Source organism: Ursus americanus, chromosome 36 (assembly GCF_024610735.1).
Source record: "Ursus americanus isolate L20-20 chromosome 36, mUrsAme1.1.p, whole genome shotgun sequence".
Classification (NCBI taxonomy): domain Eukaryota; kingdom Metazoa; phylum Chordata; class Mammalia; order Carnivora; family Ursidae; genus Ursus; species Ursus americanus.
Genome location: NC_142162.1, coordinates 17,564,851 through 17,585,002, shown reverse-complemented (window position 1 = coordinate 17,585,002; position 20,152 = coordinate 17,564,851). Strand labels below are relative to the sequence as shown.

The window sequence follows — 20,152 nt, the reverse complement described above, 5'->3', positions numbered from 1 at the left end:
ATATCCACCTAGACAACATAGATTTCACCTAGACGTGTCCCAGTTTTACCCCTATCATGTAAAATGGCACCACTCTACTGTAAAGAATGCTTGTAAATAGGATAAGGACAGCAGCCCGGATCAGGATCCTGTTCCACAAGCCTAACACATTACTCAAGTACATTTTTTAAACAGAATAAAAGTACAGTTCCATAACATGTAAGTCACAAGTCTAACAACATTTAGCTATAAATTGTCTAATGACCATTACAGCAATAGAAAAAAATTAACACTGTTAGAGTCTTTACTTGGTATTTTTACAACTAAATATAGTACAATGGATATAAACTAAAACTACAATTTAGAATTTAGAGGAAGAGAAAATGATAAATTATTTTTATTCCATAATGTAACTTTAATACCATGGTACATGGTATAAAGTTTGTCAAGAAGTTGTAAATAGTTAAAAAAAAAAAAAAAGAAGTTGTAAATAGTTAAGTCCATATCTCCATAAAATAAATTAGTCAAGGATAAGTGAATTTGAGGACTACAAACTTTACCAAATCTACCTTGTTTCCAAACATTCAAAAACACAAACCAAAATAAGGAACTAAAATCATTCTGGTTTCCTGCACCCTTTAGGTTAAGAGGAACAATATTTCCTGACACCGGAAAATGTTGAATCAGTAGCTGAAGCTATGGTTTTCAAATTTGGGTAGAATACCATTTTAAGAGTCTTTAAGATTCTTAAGAGAAATTTTCATTACTTGACATATCTATGTCAGAATTTAGCACAAAACTAAACATATAAAGCAGTACAGCAATTCTCAAACTTTTCTACCCCGTAGTCTGAAAAACGTTATGACCTTTCCATTTTATCTCACTTCTCTCTTCCATCCACCTCTTCCCACTAAATGCAGTAAAAACCTCCAAATCAGCTAACACAAATTAGTTTGGGCAGCTAAAGGCCCACAGTGGTGAAGTAAGTCAGAAGTGGCTTGTGTACTACTACTTCCTGAGTACAGAGACTCAATACATCCCATCTAAAGTTCAAAGTGAAAAAATTTTGTAGAAATTAGGCCCTAAAAGCCTCTTTACAAAATTATATGGGAATCAGGCCCTAAAAGCCTCTTTAGAATTTCTCCATTCGACAGTATAGCACAATAGATCCACCAGCCTCACCCTGAGCCCAGCTTCTTGAACCACTGTCTCTGTAAAATATACAATTCTACAAAGAATTTTGTGATACAATATCTGAAGTCTTTGTAGGAAAGCCAGTAACTAAGATACGACCAATAACTACTGCTGGTAAGGAGCCTTAAAAGCAGACTGTAATAGAGCCCCAAAACTAGCTCTCCACTAAATTTCACAATTTAGGATTCTCTGTGCTGAAAAACTATTAAATTCTTTGATATTCATCCTTAACCAAAACCACTCATTTCAATTCCAAGGAGGCAAAAATGAAGAAGTCAAAATATAAATCTACTTTCCTTCCCACATGCCAAAGTATTACTGCAGTCATTGTGCTAACCATTATTCCAAAGGGCTCCTCGGTTCCTGATGATTACCCTATAATGGAAAAGTGATTTCCCAGTAGACAATCAACCAGATAAATAAGCCAGTATGAATGCATCCTGTCATCTGTGTTTCCACTTACCCTCAGTAACGTCCTGGGGGTTAGAAGTCCGGTCACTAGCTGCATCCAGTGCAACAGTCGCTAGCGAAGTGGTGGCTCCAGACATCTCACTCATAGGCTCACTACGGCTTGTTTCAGGCACACTTTCCCGTGAGCTAAACCTTACTCGGGAACTGGATCGGGAGCTGAGGTCCGGGCTGGTATCTGACAAACCTGGAATGTCATCGATCTTCGTTGGTGTCACCATGAACCGGACTGAAGCCATCTTGGTGGTGGTTTCTGGAGGATGCATTATTCTCTTTTCCTTTATAAGAACAAAGAAAAAAGGAAAACCCCACAAAATCCTTCCTCCTACGCTAGCTACTTTTGATTGCAAAAATAGAAAAGATAACTTTTAAAAAAAACCTTCAATAACCTTGATTTACACCACACAAAAAGTCCCAAATGAGAGTCCTACTCAGAATTCACACTATCCCAGAAAGTGCACTACCAGTAACTATTTAAGAAAAAGAAAAAAGACAAAACGATGCCAATCTCGTGTAACTTCGTTCCTTCAGAAAGAAGAGTTATCTAGCTGCCTCCCCTGGTCCAGGGCTGCGGGCTCAGTGCCATGGTCTCAGAGAAGCAGGTGAAGCCTTTCTCCCCTCGACCCCCAGGTTTCCGCCGAGGTAGTTAAGCCTTTTATCTGGTAAATGTCCCACGGTTCTAGTTCAGCAAAGTGCGCGCAGGCCCACCCTTATCGGGAAAATATAGCACAGATCAGATTGCGAAACGGTGTACACCCGGCCACCTGTTGTGTATCAGGTGAATACCCCACAGGTCTGGCTGGGAGGTGTGTGTAGAGCCACCCGATGTTTTGGAGGCCAATAATCCACTTGGGTCTGGTGGGAGAGATGCGCATGCATAACGGGAAAAATACCCCACGCTACTGGATAGAGGAGAATGAAAAGGGTGAGCAGAGGATGCAGGGGCAGAGCGGATTCGCGTCTCCAAGGGGTCTGCGGGGGTGGCCCACCAGCTCTTCTGGCAGAACGGTCCCTAGGATCTGGGAGGCGCCGGCTAGCGAGCGGATCAAGACCCCTCGGACTGCAGCTCAGTCAGGGTCGTGGCAGGTCGTTGCTAGTCCGTCGAGCCCACGGTCGGCTCGCTGGGTTGCTCCTGCGTGTGACAGGACGGGCCACCCCTTTGCCGGAGGACGCTTTCTCCCCCACCAGGGCCGCGGCGCAGGTCAGCCCCTCGCCGTTCTTCCTTCGGGTCCTAGCAAGAGAGGAGATGGCCTGGCAGGCTGGCACGGGCTGAGCAGGAGGGGGCGCCGGGGATGAGGAGAGGAGGAGGTCGCAGGTGCGGGATCCCGGCGCCAGCTGATGCGGGTGCGCGCGCAGCTGTTGTTTACGAGCCGGTAACTGTTTCGGAGCCGCGGCGCGCGCAGGAGGGCTCCGGCTGCCGGGGAGGGCGCCCCCTCCCCGGGCAGACGCCAGAGCAGCGGTTACGTGACCTCGCCGCCCCCGGCCCCGGGCCCGGCGGGCTGTGCCAGCGCCGCCGCAGCCCCTCCCTTCCCTCTCAGCTCGTTCCTCATTCGAGGTTAACGGTCCGAAGAGAAGCCTGGGGGAGCGGTCGGAGGGCGGTACCGTCCCGCGAGCGCCAAGGAGCCCCGCCCAGCCTCTGCAGTCTGCAAGGTGACGGAAACGGCTGCGCGCATGCGCTGCCGGGGTCGCCGCGGGCCTGAGGAGCCAAATGTGGGAGGCCCGGAGGAAGATGGGAGTTGTAGTTGAGTGTTGGGGCCTGAGCTGCGCGCACTGGGGAAAACAAACCCTTTTCCTTCTGGGTCCCGCGCAGACTCACTCTGGAGGCATTCGGGGAGCAGACGATGCCTTTTGCCCTCAGAACCTCAAAAACCATCTCTCTTTAATAAAAGCGTCTCTGAAAATACCGTTCATAATTTCTTTAAAAATCACAAACCTCCCATACGATATACCGAGGTATGACCCTTACTGAAATTTCTAAGCAGATGTCTGTTTTTAAAGCACCATATTCTCAAATTATATACATGTTGTGCTAAGTTTTTCTTTTTCCTGTTCTTAAAATGTCTTTTACCACGTATGCATTTATCAGCTCGTCATGCTGTACACCTTAAATATATACAATTTGGTCAATGATACCTCAATGAGGCTGGAGAAAAATGCTATTTTCACTTTCTAGTTAGACTGGAGGTTCTATTAAAGAAAATGTCTTTTATTTTAGACCTGGAGAAAACAATGAGGTACTTTTTTACTCTATTGCCAGTGTTTTTCCTACTACTGCCACCATTATATTTTTTTAGCATGTTTATTTAATATACGAACAGAAGCGTTCAATAAATTTCGACTTATCAATGTTTTGTTTGAAAGTTATTTCCTATAGCTATCCTATAGTTTTCCAGGCTCTGCCTGGGTCCTTCCACCTCACAAGCGGAAATGTTTATACATCACCCTTAGCGATAGATCAGAACTGTATTGAAAACCTGAGCCAGGAAATTCTCTTTTATCAAATGACACATAAAATCCAAAGTCTGGTTAAAAAGATCCAGTAATAAAAATTTTAAAATATAAAAAAACTTTTTTTAATAAAATAAAAAAATAAAAAAACTTTTTTGAGATATATAGTATGTAAATAAGGACTGAAATGTATAAAAAACAAAAACAAAACAAAAACACAAAACAAGAAAGATCCAGGTAACAAAATGAGAAATAAATTCCCATTTAAAATGTGAACTTCCTGGGGCACCTGGGTGGCTCAGTCCGTTAAGCGCCTGTCTTCAGCTCAGGTCATGATGGGGGGGCAGTGCTGGGATAGAGCCCTATGTCCTCTCAGCGGGGAGCCTACTTCTCCCAGCTTGTGCTCTCTCTCGCTGTTTATCTGTCTGTCACAAATAAATAAATAAAATCTTTTTAAAAAATAAGATAAAATGTAAACCTCCTTAAAGTTTGATTCTTTCTCTTTAAAGCCTACGATTAACAACTCTGGCTCATAGCTTTCTGAGGAGGCAAGAAATTCACTTCCTGTGGTATTAATGTTTTTCTCAGGCAGGCTGGCTGGTCATTCAAATCTCAGACTTTTTTTTTTTTTTTTAATGAGGTATATGTCTGTAATTTATTTTTCAGATTTCTCCACGGGATTAAAAATTCTTTTTTGCATTACATTGTCATGCTCCCTGCTTTTGGTCCTTTTCCATGTACTCATTCTTCGAGCATTTTCTCATCACCCAACTGAGGTCACTGCAATGACCAAAAAATTTCAGAATGCAGGGGAACCTGGGTAGCTCAGTCAGTTAAACATCTTGCCTTCAGGGGCGCCTGGGTGGCGCAGTCGTTAAGCGTCTGCATTCAGCTCAGGGCGTGATCCCAGCGTTCTGGGATCGAGCCCCACATCAGGCTCTTCCACCACTGGGAGCCTGCTTCTTCCTCTCCCACTCCCCCTGCTGTGTTCCCTCTCTGCTGGCTGTCTCTGTCAAATAAATAAAATCTTAAAAAAACAAAACAAAACACATCTTGCCTTCACCTCAGGTCACGATCCCAGGGTCCAGGGATTGAGCCCCTTGCTCAGCAGGGAGCCTACTTCTCCCTCTCCCTCTGTCTGCCGCTCCCCCTGCTTGTGGTCTGTCAAATAAATAAATAAATAAATAAATAAATAAATAAATAAATAAAATCTTTTTTAAAAATTTTGCAGAATGCTGTAGTGTTTGTGACATTCCTGAAGCAAGTTTATCAAGACTTTGCATTCTTCAGTGTGCAAGTGTGGAGATAAGTCAGGATGCATGTTTCAGAGGTGATGGCGCACAGCAGAGCCACCCAACTTGCGGCCACACAGGCGCCAGGCCAGCTCCAGGTGGCAAAGGCTCCTGCACTCCCCACAGCTGACCCTGCTGGGCTCAGCCAGCCCCCGCTGCTCTCACAGACTTTCTCATATTTATAGGGAAATGGTGGATTTCTACAACATTCAATTCTGTTTCATATCACAGTGTATTTTCATTCACTTACATATATTACCTAACACCAATATCCTACACCTCTTAAAACTCTTCTTCCATTTCTGAGCGTATCTCAGAAAATGTTAATATCCAGAGAACCTTTTAAGGAAAAAGTCCTTGATATATTTTAAAGCAGTCTACCTTTTCTCCTCTATTTCAATTAGGAATAGTTTTAGATCAAAGTCTTTTCATTTCTGTTTACACAGCAGGTAAGTAGCATGGAACAACAGTAATCCTTTTTGGCGAGGGGCAGGGGCAGGTAGTGGGTTACTTATAAAGACAAAATTACAGTCAACATTACAAAACATTGCTAGCAGAGTTCATTTACTGACTTTGGTGTTTAAGAAGCTTCCAAAGCAGATCCTTTTTCTAGTTATTGCAGAATTAAAATTTCTTCCATCATGACCCCCTTAATAAGATTGGGTAACACTTTAAAATCCCTGTAAGTGAACAGGCTAAGAAATTAAAAATTGCTTGCCAGGAAACAACTATTTCATTTTAATATGGCCGTAAGTTAAGTGATTCAAAGATCATCTGTCTTCTATTAATTATCACCCAGGATGAGAGATTTTTTTTTTTTTAGCAGTCAGCAACTATCCTCAGCTTTTCTGCTGAGACAGTCAGAGTCCAAGAGAAACATTATCTATCCCTTTCCAGGACCGTGCTGATAAATTAAACTTATGCTGATTTAAGTTACATCTGCTTCTAGAGTCTAGAGTCTTGATGCAGTCAAAAAAGTTTGTATAAGGCACCTGGGTGGCTCAGTTGTTGAGTGTCTGCCTTCGGCTCAGGTCATGATCACGGGGTCCTGGGATCGATCCCTGCATCGGGCTCCCTGCTCAGTGGAGGGCCTGCTTCTCCCTCTCCTGCTCCCCCTGTTTGTGTTCCCTGTTTCTCTGTCAAATAAATAAATAAAATCTTAAAAAAAGAAAAGGTTGTATAATTAGAACACAATCTCCATAAAGCAATTTTTAAATCAGTGGCATGAGGCAAACATTCAAATCCAGTGTCAAAAGCCACAAACGGGAAGATTGGAAAATAATGAGTTGATTAACTTTGCAAAGAGAGGAAGCAAGCTAGCATTTCTTGAAAGCTTATATACAGTATTTTGCCTCATCATCCCTCTACTATGAACTGTCCTAAGAAATTTCCCAGGGTTTTTTTGTTGTTGTTTTTTAATTAACCCCAACAATAGCTTAAAAAACAGCAAAATCCGTGCTTGAATCTCTCATACCTCATCTTCTAAATTAAGATTTGTGTAGAGTTCCACAAAGCAGCTGGCTGCCAAGGAGAATATAAAGTTAGGTGTATGTGAGAAGACAATTCCTTGATGGAGAGAACTAAAAACCTGGGAATATTTTCAGGGGGGAGTATATAGGTATCAAGGCATTTGTAATCACAACAGTTCTCTTTGCAACACAGTGTAGATATATTGACATCCACCACTGAACCCTACCAAATTTCAAGTTGGAAGAAGGCTTAGAAATGATGAGAAAAATGAGACAAAACTGGGTAAGTGACTTTCTCAAAGTTATGCGGAGGGGAAAATCCTGCTTTCCTGACTTCCAAGTCATTGCACTCCCTCTACAATATAGCTGCCATTTTTCAAGCAACTCCTCCATTTTGAGTCAAAACGTCATTTCAAGGGGCAAATTACTTAAATGAGAACAAGGGTATTTTTCAGTGAATGGCGGCAGTTGTGGAAGAATCTCAACCATTCTTCCCGTTCCCCAACACCCTATCGCGCATAGCATTACTGCTACAGCACTGACTTAAGTTTTTCTTCCAAGTACTCTTTGTTGTACCGCTGGGGTGCTCTTCCTTCTCATCTCCCTCTTTTTTGTTTTTAAACCCCTCCTTTTCCCCCACAACATACAACAGGAGCTTTTTCAAATCATTTTAATCACCCAGCAGTGATTCAAAACATGGAAAGAAGATTCAAACTTGTTCCGCTAAGACGGATGCTACCATGACTGCTTCACACAAGCATGATCGAGGGTAACGATGAAATCGGATTCCAAAGAGCAAGGGTGGTAAGAGGGCTTCAAGGCTCACAGTCTGAAGAGCTGGGTTTCGGAAAGTCTCTGAGGGGCAGCAGAAGAGACATGACGTTAAGGGACCCTCAGAGGACAGGGCGCGGCTGCTGGGTCATGAGCACCTTGAAACGTTTCTTGACGGTGATTCGGTGTCGAGAGTATTTGTCATCTGGGGAGAACCGAGCGGGATGCGCCGAGCAGGTCTGCTGGCCCATAGGGTCAAGCTTCTGCTCGAGGAAGAGAGAGAGACATAATTTCAGTACAGGAGCGGTGGGAAAACTCAGTCACTGGCGTCATCAGGGAGACACAGGCTGGGATGGGGAGGGGGCTGCGCGAAAAAAGGTGAACAGGAAGACAGGACACGCGACGTTCAGATCAACTAGTCCTACACTCCTTCCACACTCGTGGCTTCTGGGCTTTCGAGTTCCCCTCACCCACCTAGGGAATTCGGTGGCGGGTCTCAACCGCTTCTCCCACCTATGCTTCTCACCATGACCATTTACAACCCGTTGTTTTTTGTTTTTGTTTTCTTTCCTCACCTTCAGCGTATAGACCCGGTCTCCCTGCTCGTTGAGGTAATACTGGAGAAACATGACCACACCGAAGCCAGAAGTTCCAATTTCGTCTGCAGCTCTAACTATTGGTCTCACGTGTTTGTCAATTTCCTTCCGGTAAAGCCGGAAGTCTCTCCCAAGGCCTGCCGGGAAATGTAGTCCATTTAGGCCTCTCTCTCTAGCTGGCCAGAAGGGGGCGAACTAGTGCAGGATTTGGCCCAGTTGCAACCCAGTTGCAACCTTGCAGGCGTTGGCTTCCAGTTGCAACTTTGCAGGCGTTGGGAGACACGTGGAGTGTGCCCACTGTGTGCAAGACACTGCTAGGAGTTAGAGGGGGGTAGGAATGGATACGAGTTGAACATTGGTGAATAGAATCCTATCTTTATCTCGAGATGCACACCCATTTCACGGGCAGTGGGTTTCTAGTGCCTGGAGAAACAAAGTCTCCAGGATTCAGAGCCCCTTTACCTTAGCGTATAAAGAAGAAAGTTTTCCTCCCTCCCCTCTTTCACATCCGGTTCCCCCGTCCTATTTCAAAGTATTGGCGGTAAAGAGTGCATGATGGGTATTCAATATTAGGTACAGCGAAGACAGCGTGAAGTTATTTTATGAAACTGGTGAAGTATATTTTAGGGGTCGAACCAAGATTTAAACTCAGGTCTCTTTACCACAAATCCAGCGCTCTTTCTTATAGTGGTGAGTAGCTAATAATAGCATGATACGATGCACCTCCTAGGGTTATTTCGAAATTTTAAAGGAACGTAGAAATTCTCTTTATAGAACTCTGGGCTTTAAAAAACGACAATTGGAACTCAGATATTACAAAGACGATCGTTACAGTATTATTTACAATGGCAAAAACGTTGGAACATACGTTAATTTTATAACCAAGAAAAGCCTGAAAGCATTTTTCTTTTTTAAAAGTATATAGTCTGTGTTTGCTTGTAGCTGCATAAAATATCTCTGCAAGGATTCACAAGAAACATACTATTGGTTTCCTCTGGGATAAAGAAATTGGTTCCAAAAAGAAAGAAAAGAGAGAGAGAGAGAGGAAGAGAGAGAGAGATATCAGCTCCAGAGGAAAGGAGTTGGGAAGGACACTTGGTGTATATTCCATTTTGCAAAGTTTTACTTTTGGACCATGCTAATGTATTTGTCATTTCAAAAACTAAAATTATTTAACAAAATTTTTAAACAACAAAATAATTTAACAAAAAGAATGACTTTTTTAGTTTTGGGATTTTAGGCTGAATGGCAGTTTTTGATAAAGTGGTGCTTTTCAGCCATCGGTAAACCGAACCTTCTGTGGACTGCAGAGCTGATGGTACTGGACTATTTGGTACTGCAGGACAGCTTTATTTATTTATTTTTCTAAGATTTTATTTATTTATTTGAGAGAAAGAGAGTGAGAGAGCACAGCAGGGGGAGCAGCAGGCAGAGGGAGAGAGAGAAGCAGGGCCACCCTGCTGAGCAGGGAGCCTGCCGCTGGTCTGGATCCTGAGATCATGACCTCAGCTGAAGGCAGCCGCTTAACCGCTTAACCGACTGAGCCATCCAGGCGCCCCTGCAGGACGGCTTTCTAAGGAAATGATATACATGCACCCAATCATACACCTGATTTTCTGAGACAATCCTAGGTTCAAATATTCTGTTTCTTTGCTCCTTAAGTGCACAGACTTTATGCTATGAATTTGGTTTGGAAAATATAGCCGACATTGAATTAAGCCAAGGGGCTGTCACAACCTGCTATAAATAGGAAGTCATTACAGAACTGGGTGGGATTGCAGGACATAAAACTATATATATATTGGTGAAGAAATGTATAGGTAACCAAGATGTAAAACTGTAATGCTGGGATCAGAAAGAATTTACAAACTGCCCTAAAAAGACACACAACAATTGTGTTGCCATACTCTGATTTGGAGGGAATTCCTGGTGACTGCTTACTTACCAGGGCCCTTTGGCGTCTTTCTCTACCTCTGCCCCTGCTTCCCTCCCCTCCCCCAATGCAGAATGCTTTGAATCCTAGATTCTAGTTCTGTTTTGATCTGATCTTTATCTTCCCTTCCTTGGATCCCTGTGTATCTACTGGGGCCAGGTTGCTCTCTGGGTCCTGGACCTGACTGTCTCATTCTGGAGGCGTCCAGACAGCCACTGTTAGTGCCCAAACCTGAGAGGATGGCTTCGGATGGAGGTAAGTCTGCAAGTTGTGGGGAAGTTCCTCGCTACCTGTGTACTCCTTGCGGATTCAAATTTGACATCTTACCCGGGACCAGGTTTTGGGGCTGACCTAGAGGGATGTAAGAGCACTAGACCCCAGCAAAGTCATCAGTCTTGGGGAGGCTGGGGAAGGAGATTGTGCCATTAGCACCGGGGTTAGGGGATGAAGAGGGCCTCCTGGGAGACAGATCAAAGCCCCTCAGAGGAATACGCTGAGTATAGAAAAGGGATGGCAGTTAGCAACTTGCTTCCCTGGAAGAGGGATCCCTTCAACATGTGTCTGTGTGGCACGGAGGGGCGTGTGCGGTACGAGCAGCACAGAGAGGGTTCAAGGGGAAGGTCCAAATTCCTGGTCTTCTTTAGGCAACTGGAGCCTGCTCTTGAATTATGCCCTGAGAGACTGGAGCCGGAGCCACACTCCGTTGGATCGAGTGGGGTGGGTGGAGACCTTAGCTGGAAAACTATTCCTCTGGGTTATCTGTTGCCGAGTCTGTAGAGAAATGTCCTCCCAAACGCTAGCCTGGAAGGTACTGTAATTGCCTCTGCTCAGAGTCTGATGCCTCCTTTTTGCCCCAGAGATGGCTTCTCTTCCAGTTCCGGGAGCAGTTTTCCTTGATTTCCCACGGCCAGGGGAGGTGGGCAACCAGAATGAGAGCTGGGCCTTCCCTGAGATGCTCTCAGTCTTTCTACCTTTTGTGGAGCTCAGGCCCTCAGACCCATTTCACTTCACAGAATCCTCCTGGCCCTCTGCTTTGTGGTTGAGATGATGAGGTTGCTCATATTCCGTGTGTCTTTCATGGTCAGGAAGCGGAAGCTGAGTGTTGTTAGTTTGCCAGCGGAATATTCTTTATTAGAGGCGGAGGAGACTTGTGTGAAATTAGGCAAATGATCTTCTATTATTATAATTAAAAATCCTGTGACACCTATCTGATTGATTAAGTGCACATTTTAGGTATTTATCCTTGGGTTCTTGGCCTGGAGTCCACATAGCTCCTTCTCAGCACGTACTGTGTTTCAGACTTCATTGTGCCTTTTTCATAGTGGACCCTAAATTTCTGCTATTGGAACTTCCAAACAGAAGGACCACAGATAGCCTACACCAAATTTTAACATGTCCAGCAGCTACTTAGAGCTCTGGAAACCTCCCTTCTTAGCCACCCCTCCCTTCACCCATTTCCTGGTCCTTATCTCTTAGTCATTCCTGGCTGTTATGTAACACAATTTCTGGAAACCAAACACCTAATCCACACACGCTCTGCAGGGAACAGCTCTTGTGTGAGTCATGGCAGGGACCACAGGGTAGCTGGGGGCAGGGTTCAGGTGGTTTGAACGTGTTTGGAGTGGGTGGGAATAAGAGGTACTGTGTGCTGGCTGCCATGTGTTAGGAAGTATGAGCTCATGGGCCCAAGGGTCACTGCAAGTTCTCTAGTGCAATAATTCTCACCTAGGAGTAAGGGACGTCAAAGTCACTTGGGGGACGCTTGCAAACTATGCAGTTTCCCCTGCCCCAATCCCTCCCTCACCTGTTGAGAATCAGCGCTCTGATTGTTCAGGGACTAGATGGAACTCTGACAGCCTAACCTCTGACCTCCTTTTCTCCTACTTCATTCCCTCTTTTTCCTCATCTCAACAGCATCTTCACTGTCGGGACCGGATATGACCATGAAACCTGGTGCCGCCCTGTCTCCTTTCACTGCACTTCCCTTTCCCCAGCCTGCTGCTGGCCTACCAGACCAGCCACCCTGGGAGCCGCCTCCACAGCCTCCCATGCCTTCAGCATTCTCTCCAGGCAACCCTCTGGTGCTCTCTGCTCTCCCCAGCCCGTTGTTGGTGACAGGGGATGGGGGCCCTGGCCCCACTGGGGCTGGAGTCATCGTCAAAGTCAAGACAGAAGGGGGGCCAGCTGAGCCCTCTCAGACTCAGAACTTCATCCTTACTCAGCCAGCCCTTGGTTGGATTGCCTCAGGCACTTCCTGCGGGGCCCCTGAGGGTCCTCCCCCTCGATTCATGACAGCTTCTAACATGAAGACCCTTCTGCCCACTAAGGCTGTTGGGGTGAGCCAGGAGGGCCTCCCAGGCCTTCCTGCTCAGGCTTTACCACCAGCTGCCCAACTGGCCCCCATTGTGCCCCCGGAAAAGGCTTGGCCAGGGCCACACGGGGCAACTGGAGAAGGAGGTCCGTTGGCCGCCCAGTCTAAGCCCTCACTGGGTGACCTCTCCTATACCTCCAAAGGTGTTTATGAGAACTTCCGACGCTGGCAGCGCTACAAAGCCTTGGCTCGGAGGCACTTGTCTCAAAGTCCTGATGCAGAAGCCCTTGCCTGCTTTCTTATGTAAGTGGGGAGATCTGAGATTAATTATCCTAGCGCTTTTAAACAAGGAGGACTTTGGGCTGGACAGGAGGTTAGGCTATTTAGGAATGCTTGAGGAATACATGAGGGTGATAGCGAGGCTATGAGAACAAAAAAGCATAACAACGATGATGATGATGATGATGAGCCTCTTCACCCTCTTCCCAGATTGTAATGAGCTTTCAGGTGTCTTTTCTCAAATGACCCTCACAACCCTGTGAGTTCAGGCAAGCACGCTAACGTAACCCTCATGTATAGATGAGAAGACTGAAGCCCAGAGGTTTTCTATGATGAAGCGAAGGGCCATGGGTGGAGCTTAGGCCTCTGACACCAATACATGGGCCTACCATTCTATTTTATTATTATTTTACTACTGTCCGACATCAGGTTGAGCCATCCAAACAGCTGGGCCCTGACCCTTTGTGTAGGAGTGGAGGGTGGTGGGAGGCCAGGCAAAGCATGTGCCGCCCCTCCCCACCACCCCCTATTTTATTCTGAGTTCAAGCCGAAATAGGGAGGTGGGAGAGCTCGCTCACATAGTGACCAATGGCCTAGGTTCCTCTGCTTGCTACATTGGTGACCCCGGGCCCCACATTTACTACCTTGCCCTCAGTCTTCTCATCTAGAAAAGAGATGGTTATCCCGACTTCAGAGGGTTGCTGAGGTGAAATGAGTTCTTATCTGTGAAGTGCTTAGCAGAGTGCCTGGCACAGAGAGTGCCTCATTAAGTGGCAGCTGCTATTACTATTGCTATTATTACAGAAAAGGCAATCGAGAAGAGGAAAAGAACTGACAAAATGCCAGAATGTCTATGTGAGTGTATGCTTAGCCAAGGACCCCAGGGGTCAGGGGCTGTCTGTCGTGTCTATAAAGTTGAGCCATTAGCCAACCATCTGGGGAATTTTCTCTTCCTCCCACAAGGATCCACTGCTTCCCTCAGCGGCACTGCCCTCTCGACATTCTGTGTAAACCACTATGTAACACGTACCACATTTTACTGGACTTAAAAAACAGGTCCATTGTGTTCCCAGTCTCTGAGCTCCTAAAGGAATCTCCCTTTCCACTCTGACTCTGGAGTGAATAAATCAAAAGGCTCCCCCAGAGTCCCTGGTGTAGATCACCTTACCAGCTCCCTGCTTTCTCCAGATGGCTCTGAGTTCTCTCGGAGCCTAGCAGGCTGAATTTCTAACGGCTAGCCTCTTCCTGCTCTCCATGCTCAGGGGCTCCACGCAGGGTCTTCTCCAAAATGCGGTCCACACTCTCTCCAACAGTTGTCCAGGAAACTGGTAAAATACTCAGTCCAGAGATCCTGGGGTGCTGGACTCCTGAATTATAACAAGCCTCAGCAGGTGATTCTAGGCACAGTGCTTGAGGTCTCTGGCTCGTCAGAAAGGCAAAAATGAATCGTAAAGAACTTAAAGAGTATTGATATTTGACTGTCTGTGAAGGGCATCCCAGAGGCAAAACAAACAAACAAACAAACAAAAACCACTTAAAAACCAACAAATAAAAACACCACACAACCTTTAATTAGAGATTCATTTGGGTTAGGTAGTGCCTTTTTTTTTGAAAAGCAAGAGCCTTTGGGCAGGGTTAAGCCTACTTTATAATGAATCCATGAATTTTATAACATGAATGCTTTCTTCCTCGTGTTTAGTTGAGGATAGCACTGTGAGAATTAAGGGTGATTGATTTGAAAAGGTGGAGAGCAGAGGCAATCTTCTGATTTTGTGTGAGATTTGAAAATTTCAGCAGGAAGAGTCTAGTATGGTAGATGGGTGGGTGGGAGGTTGGGGGTCTGGAAGTCTAACCAGAGGTGGGGCGTGACAAGGATTGGGGGGCATGTTAGCTCTGCTGAGGGACAAGGGGGTGTGTGTTGAGGTGTTTGTTGGGACAGGTGGACTGGGGGGGCACACTGTAGAACATGACTGACCCAATGGGGGTTTTAGCCCAGTGCTTCGCTCCCTGGCCCGGCTGAAGCCCACTATGACCCTGGAGGAGGGACTGCCAAGGGCTGTGCAGGAGTGGGAGCACACCAGCAACTTCGACAGGCTGATCTTTTATGAGATGGCAGAAAAGTGAGTCTGAACAACCCTCATTCTCCTGAGGGGTGCTGTGAGGCGGAGGGATGGATGGGGGCAGGTAAGAGGCTTGAATCTGGGCATGTGGGTGATCATTAAAAGGGATGCTAGGAGGAGCGGTGTAGACTAGAATGGGGTCTCCTGGAATCTCACTGTTTCCACCACCTTGACTCTTGGGTTTTTCTGTCCTGTCACCTTGGAAGCTCTCCCTCCTCCAGATCCTGAATTATATAGGTCCTTGATACTGAAGCTCTTAGAATAGGATTGGAGCCCAATTGGTGTAAAAATTCCTTGCTGAAGGGACCTACACTGGGGAGGTAAGCCCTACTACGCAGGTTCTTTCCTATCTCGCTGGCCAGGTAACAAGTGGCTATCGATGCAGACCTTGAGACCACTCCTCCTGTAGAAAGAGTGACACGGAAATCGTTTACCCTGTTATCTCAGGGAGGGCTCCGTGCTTGCAGAGGTTGGTCAGGGGAAGGTCCTGGATGGCGGGAGTGGTCTCCTGGCTCATATCCCTCCCTTCTCCGTGATCGTCTCCTTGGTTAAAGAAGTAACTCTGGGGAAAATGACCCTTTCCTCCAAAACTTAGTTTCCATTTCCTCCCTTCTGGACCCATACCTCCTAGAATTAATCTTCCTGGCCCCCAGTCCCAGCCTCAGGACTTGGGTCTCAGCACTGCCTCCTGGTGGGAACTGCCTTGAACTGCAACCCCAGGCCCTGCTTTAGGATTTCAGTCCCCTTTTACGGTTCTAGGTAGGGGCAGATGAGGCCTTGCGGGGCCGGCTGGTGGGATCCTGCCAGCTTTGGCATAGGCCTGACTGGCTTCAGCAAGGCTGTATTAATTGCTGCTGTACACCCTCCATAATGCTGGGTGAGATCCAGGATGAGATAGAAGTGAAAGGGATGGTTCTGTCCTGGAGAAGCTCGACATTCATTTTCTCTGCAAGTTTCCTAACCAATGACTGTGCGTAAGGGACTCTGTGGTGACCTTGTGAGGTTCCCCAGAACTGTTATTGGGCCGTCTGTGAGCAGCTCCCTGCTGGTGTCCGGCCTTCTTGGCACTGTCCAGGCCTCCCTCACCCTCTGCAGGTTCATGGAATTTGAGGCCGAGGAGGAGATGCAGATTCAGAACACACAGGTGGCGAATGGGTCCCAGGGCCTGCCTCCTGCAGCCCCCCTGAAACTCGACCCTCCAGGGCTCCCAGCCCCCGACGTTAGCCAGCAGCCAGGTAAGACTACCGCATTCCAGCAGGAGCCTGGGGCCCGAGGCCCAAAGGGAGGCGCGCACAGAGCAGTCGTGGATAGGGAAGGCGTTGGCCTTGCTTCTGTCACTGTCCCTCCGGGGGTGGCACTAATGTTCTAAACGGGGCATACATACATAGGAGGCTGGCTTCTCAGGTTCCCTTTGTCCCACACTGTAACCTTGGCCAAGTGAACCAACTACTCTCTGAGACTGTACGTGAGGCACACAGCACCTCATCTTCCTAAGAAATGGGGGCTGGATCAGAGGACTTCTTGGAATTGCAGGGGTTTCCAGATGCCTCACACACTGATTCTCTTAGACCCTTCAGCTCCACAGTCTTCTCCCATGGCTGGCTGTGTCTCAGGCCTGATCCAGCCTGCAGCCCTTCCACACAACCGGATCGCTGCCATGACAAACCCAAGGTTGGTAGGCGGAAGCCACAGTCCCTGTGGCACCCCCCATTCCTCCTTTTCCATCTTTCCCTTAGTGTACATTCCCAAAAAGGCGACTTCCAAGGCACGGGCCCCCCGCCGGCGGCAGCGCAAAACACAGAGGCCTCTGGTCCCTGAGGCCCCCAAGGAGATCCCACCAGAAGCTGTGAAGGAGTATGCTGACATCATGGAAGGGCTGGTGGGGAGTCAGCTGGCCATCCGGGAGGCAGATGGAAAACAGGAAGAGGAAGAAGAGCAGCAGCAGGAGGAGGAAGGGATGTATCCGGATCCAGGCCTCCTAAGCTACATTGATGAGCTTTGTTCTCAGGAGGTCTTTGTCTCCAAGGTGGGCTGGACCTCGGTGTCTGGTTTCTAGTAGAACCTGGGGTGGAAACTCCAGGGGACTAAAGAGCTAGGGCTTTGCCTGAGGCAGTTAGGAACTAGGCTGCCTTCCTACTGAGAAATGTGTGTGCATGCACGCACGTGAATGTGTTCAGCTGGTGGCGGGGAGGGTTGGGGGAGGGGGACACATGGCTTCTTCTCTAGAGCCTCTTGGTTCACAGGTTACTTCCTGTCAAGGACTCAGATCACTGTTTCTTCTGTTCCCCAGGTGGAGGCTGTCATTCATCCTCAGTTTCTGGCAGATCTGCTGTCCCCAGAACAGCAGAGGGACCCATTGGCCTTACTTGAGGAGCTGGAGCAAGAGGAAGGACTCAGCCTTGCCCAGGTAAACCTGGGAGGTAGGAAATATCAGGATAAGAAGCTTGTGTGATTTAATCTAACCCTACGCTGTCTTGGCTGGTATGGCTTCTGGAGACAGACAGCTTCAGAATTGGGATTCAGGTGCAGAACAAGTAGGCAAGAGACTGAAACACAGGAAAAGGGGAGAGAGCGTAAGTGGTCAAAGCATGGGAATAAGACCCAAGAAGGCGGAAGAGAAGAGCTATGGTATCTGTTTTTGATACCGTGACTTATGCCACTTGCTTGCATTCCCTGCCTTGTCCAAGTACCATCTCCTCACCAGCCCCTCAGCCCCCACTTCTCACAGCCATGTATAGAACGGTGTCTGTCCATTCTCCTTCCAGCTGGTCCAGAAGAGACTCCTGGCCTTGGAAGAGGAGGACGCAGAGGCACCTCCTAGCTGCAGTGGACCTCAATCGGACTCCAGTCCTTCTGTTTCTGACGAGGATGACGATGGGGGTGGGCGGCTTCGGCCCTCACCTGGGCCTCGGGTGGCTGGGGGCACCATTCGCCTTGGAAAGGCTGCTTCTCCAGGAAAACGGGTGAGAGAAGTGCAGGGTGGGCAGGAGCGGGCCCTAGATGGCCTGAGGGGGATGCGCAGAGACGGGAACCCCGTGCCATCCCCCAGCAGCTGGGACCTGCAGCTAGAACCTAGAGCTCCACAGGGAACTCGAGGGTCCTTAAATACGGAGAAAAGAGGGCCCGCGAAGGTTACAAATCAAATACTTCCACATCAGGACGACCACCTGGGAGGTGCTAGGTCTCCTGGGCACCCCCTGGTGGCTGACAGAACTTCTGAGACTCTGCCCCTTTGTTGGCAGGAAGGCTCCCAGCCTGAGATAGTTCCCAGTTTGGATGTGGGCCTCGAAGAGCTGTCTCCTCTGCAAGGACAGGGGTTAGAAAAGCAGGTCCTGGGGTTGCAGACAGGACAGCAGCTAGGGGGGCTTGGAATGCTTCCTCAAGGGAAGGAGCTACTAGCAGTGCCCCAGGAAGGCTCTCTGGGAGCCATGTGGGGAGATGACAAAAGTCCTCCCGTGGTTCAGAGTTACGATCAGAACCTTTCCCCTAGAGCAGCTGGTGACAGGGATGGGGACGGAGCCTCTCTCAGTCCAGGACTTTGGCTGAGCAGTGAGCTAGACGCCGTAGGCTTGGAGTTGCCCCTACACATTGAGGAGGTCATAGAGAACTTCCGCGACGGGGAATGTGTCACTGAGCCTCAGGGCAGCTGTCAGGCACTGGGCTCCAGAAGCCACATTTCTCTGGGTCCTGGAGAAGCCACAGCACCTGGGGATGGGGGGGGCAGTGCCATTCCCTGTGGAGGCACAGATGGCATGGCTGTCCTGCAAAAGACGAGCTGCCACAGCCTGCCGGGACCTCTGAGGGCCAACAGCCCAGCCTTAAGGCCTAAAGAAAATAGAGAGCAGAGCCCCAAGGCTACAGGGGATCCCAGCGATCTGTGGGCTGAAGGTTGCCCCCCTTTGCTGGAAGGTAGTAACCGTGCCCCCACACCGGAGGTTCCCAAAGAAACCCCTCAGCCTGCATGTCAAGGCAATACCCAGGGCATTTCCTCCTTCCCCGAGGCCAGCCTGGAGGCGGGGAGCAGAGGCCATTCCATCGCTCCTCTGTTGGAAACCACAGAACATGTCAACATACTAGATATTAGAGATGCCTGTGGCCTCCAGCTAGGGGTCAGCGAGGATACTGACCGGCCAAATTTGAATCCTTATGACCCCCAAGGAGAGGGCAGGGAGGATACTACCGATTTATCCAAGCCCGAAGACCTTGCTCCCTTACCAGGGAATCAAGAGTCTTATGCACATGGAACCCCCAAATCAACATCTCCTCACCAGGGCCTTGGAAGCACTTCCTCTAGATGGGGGGCCAGGGATGCCTTAGTTCTGAGAGAAACCTCTCCTGTCAGTGAAACATGCAGCTCAACAGACGGGGCCAAAGGGAAGGAGGAGCAGCAGGAAGAGGAGGAGGAGGGGGAGGATGAGGAACTCTCCAGCTTTGCCTACCTCTTGGCTTCTAAACTTAGCCTGTCGCCACCAAGGGCGCCTCCCTTCAGTCTTCACCCTGCTTCAGGCCTGCCCTCAACGGGAGGGCGGGGGGTCCAAAGAGCATCCCACTCCCTCTCTGCTAAGGCGAGAGGCCTTGGCCAGTCTCCACGTCCTGTTGCCAAGTCTGGGAAGAGAACTCTCAGTGGAGGTCCAGCCCCTGCCGAAAAGAGGCCCCACCAGGGAGCTGACCTTGACACCTCTGGGGAGAAACCCCTGGCTCTGGGAGCAGTTCGAGCCTCACAGCCTCGTAAAAGGCGGCGTGACACTTTTGTTACCGGCCGAAGGAAGAAACGTCGGCGTAGTCAGTAGGGGACAGCAGGACCCACCTACCCCACCTGCTGATCCCTAAAGGTGGGGGCCCCAGCATAGATCTCACCCTAGCAGACTGGTTCTCAACCCCGTGTTATTTTGTTGTTCTGCAAGAGTGGCGAGTGTGGGGAGGGAGGTCACACTGGCTAGGTTGGAGGCGGTCCCCTTGGTGGGAGGTGGAGTACCTTTGGAAGTTGTACGGCGAAAAGAAAAATAAAAGATTTTCTGGTTGTTGGAAAAAGCTTGCATTGTGCCCTTTCATGTTCATGTCTTCGCTGCTAGACGGGGTGAGGTGCTGAAAGGGAGGTGGTGGAGGGGGCTCCAGATTCACTGGATTGAGATATCCGTCTAGCCGCCAGCCTTACCCACGCTCCCTGACCAGGTCCTGTCCTGAGAAGTTCCCAGTGATCACTCTAGCCTCCCCTCAGGAAGAGCCTGGACTTGATGCTGGGGAGTGTTTCTCGGAGCAGGCCATCATTATCTGTCTCCCTTTAAAAGTCTG

General features: G+C 48.3%; 3 protein-coding genes across 5 annotated transcripts in view; 1 reads left to right on the top strand and 2 right to left on the bottom strand.

Moving 5' to 3' along the window:
• Positions 1-3,274, bottom strand: part of SLC12A6 (solute carrier family 12 member 6) — a 91,322-nt gene extending 88,048 nt beyond the window's left edge. Inside the window, exon 1 of one of the 3 annotated variants that reach the window (XR_006782994.2) lies at positions 1,637-3,274. Coding sequence is in view for 2 of the 3 variants with exons in the window: in XM_045815680.2 (XP_045671636.1) it covers positions 1,637-1,907 (271 nt within the window). In the remaining variant the exon portion in view is untranslated. The remainder of the gene's footprint in view (positions 1-1,636) is intronic. The other 2 variants (XM_045815680.2, XM_045815672.2) reach the window with 2 other exon arrangements.
• A 4,230-nt stretch (positions 3,275-7,504) lies between these two features.
• On the bottom strand, positions 7,505-8,337 carry NOP10 (NOP10 ribonucleoprotein). The gene is made up of 2 exons (XM_045772389.2): positions 8,197-8,337; positions 7,505-7,884 (listed from the first exon to the last, which is right to left on the bottom strand). The coding sequence occupies exons 1-2, from the start codon at positions 8,248-8,250 to the stop codon at positions 7,744-7,746; spliced, it is 195 nt and encodes a 64-aa protein (XP_045628345.1). The 5' UTR covers positions 8,251-8,337; the 3' UTR covers positions 7,505-7,743.
• A 2,037-nt stretch (positions 8,338-10,374) lies between these two features.
• Positions 10,375-19,872, top strand: NUTM1 (NUT midline carcinoma family member 1). Its single transcript, XM_045772379.2, has 7 exons — positions 10,375-10,405; positions 12,065-12,764; positions 14,732-14,860; positions 15,956-16,095; positions 16,597-16,886; positions 17,151-17,267; positions 17,626-19,872. Exons 1-7 carry the CDS (start codon positions 10,390-10,392, stop codon positions 19,648-19,650), a joined length of 3,417 nt encoding a protein of 1,138 aa, XP_045628335.2. The 5' UTR covers positions 10,375-10,389; the 3' UTR covers positions 19,651-19,872.
• The last annotated feature ends 280 nt before the right edge of the window (positions 19,873-20,152 follow it).

Excerpts from the sequence above, each read along its gene's own strand:
- NOP10 (XM_045772389.2), bottom strand. The coding sequence starts at position 8,250 with ATGTTTCTCCAGTATTACCTCAACGAGCAGGGAGACCGGGTCTATACG. Across the intron at positions 7,885-8,196 it reads ACCGGGTCTATACGCTGAAG|AAGCTTGACCCTATGGGCCA; the intron begins GTGAGGAAAGAA and ends TTCCTCGAGCAG.
- NUTM1 (XM_045772379.2), top strand. Across the intron at positions 12,765-14,731 it reads GCCCTTGCCTGCTTTCTTAT|CCCAGTGCTTCGCTCCCTGG; the intron begins GTAAGTGGGGAG and ends TGGGGGTTTTAG. Across the intron at positions 14,861-15,955 it reads TTTTATGAGATGGCAGAAAA|GTTCATGGAATTTGAGGCCG; the intron begins GTGAGTCTGAAC and ends CACCCTCTGCAG.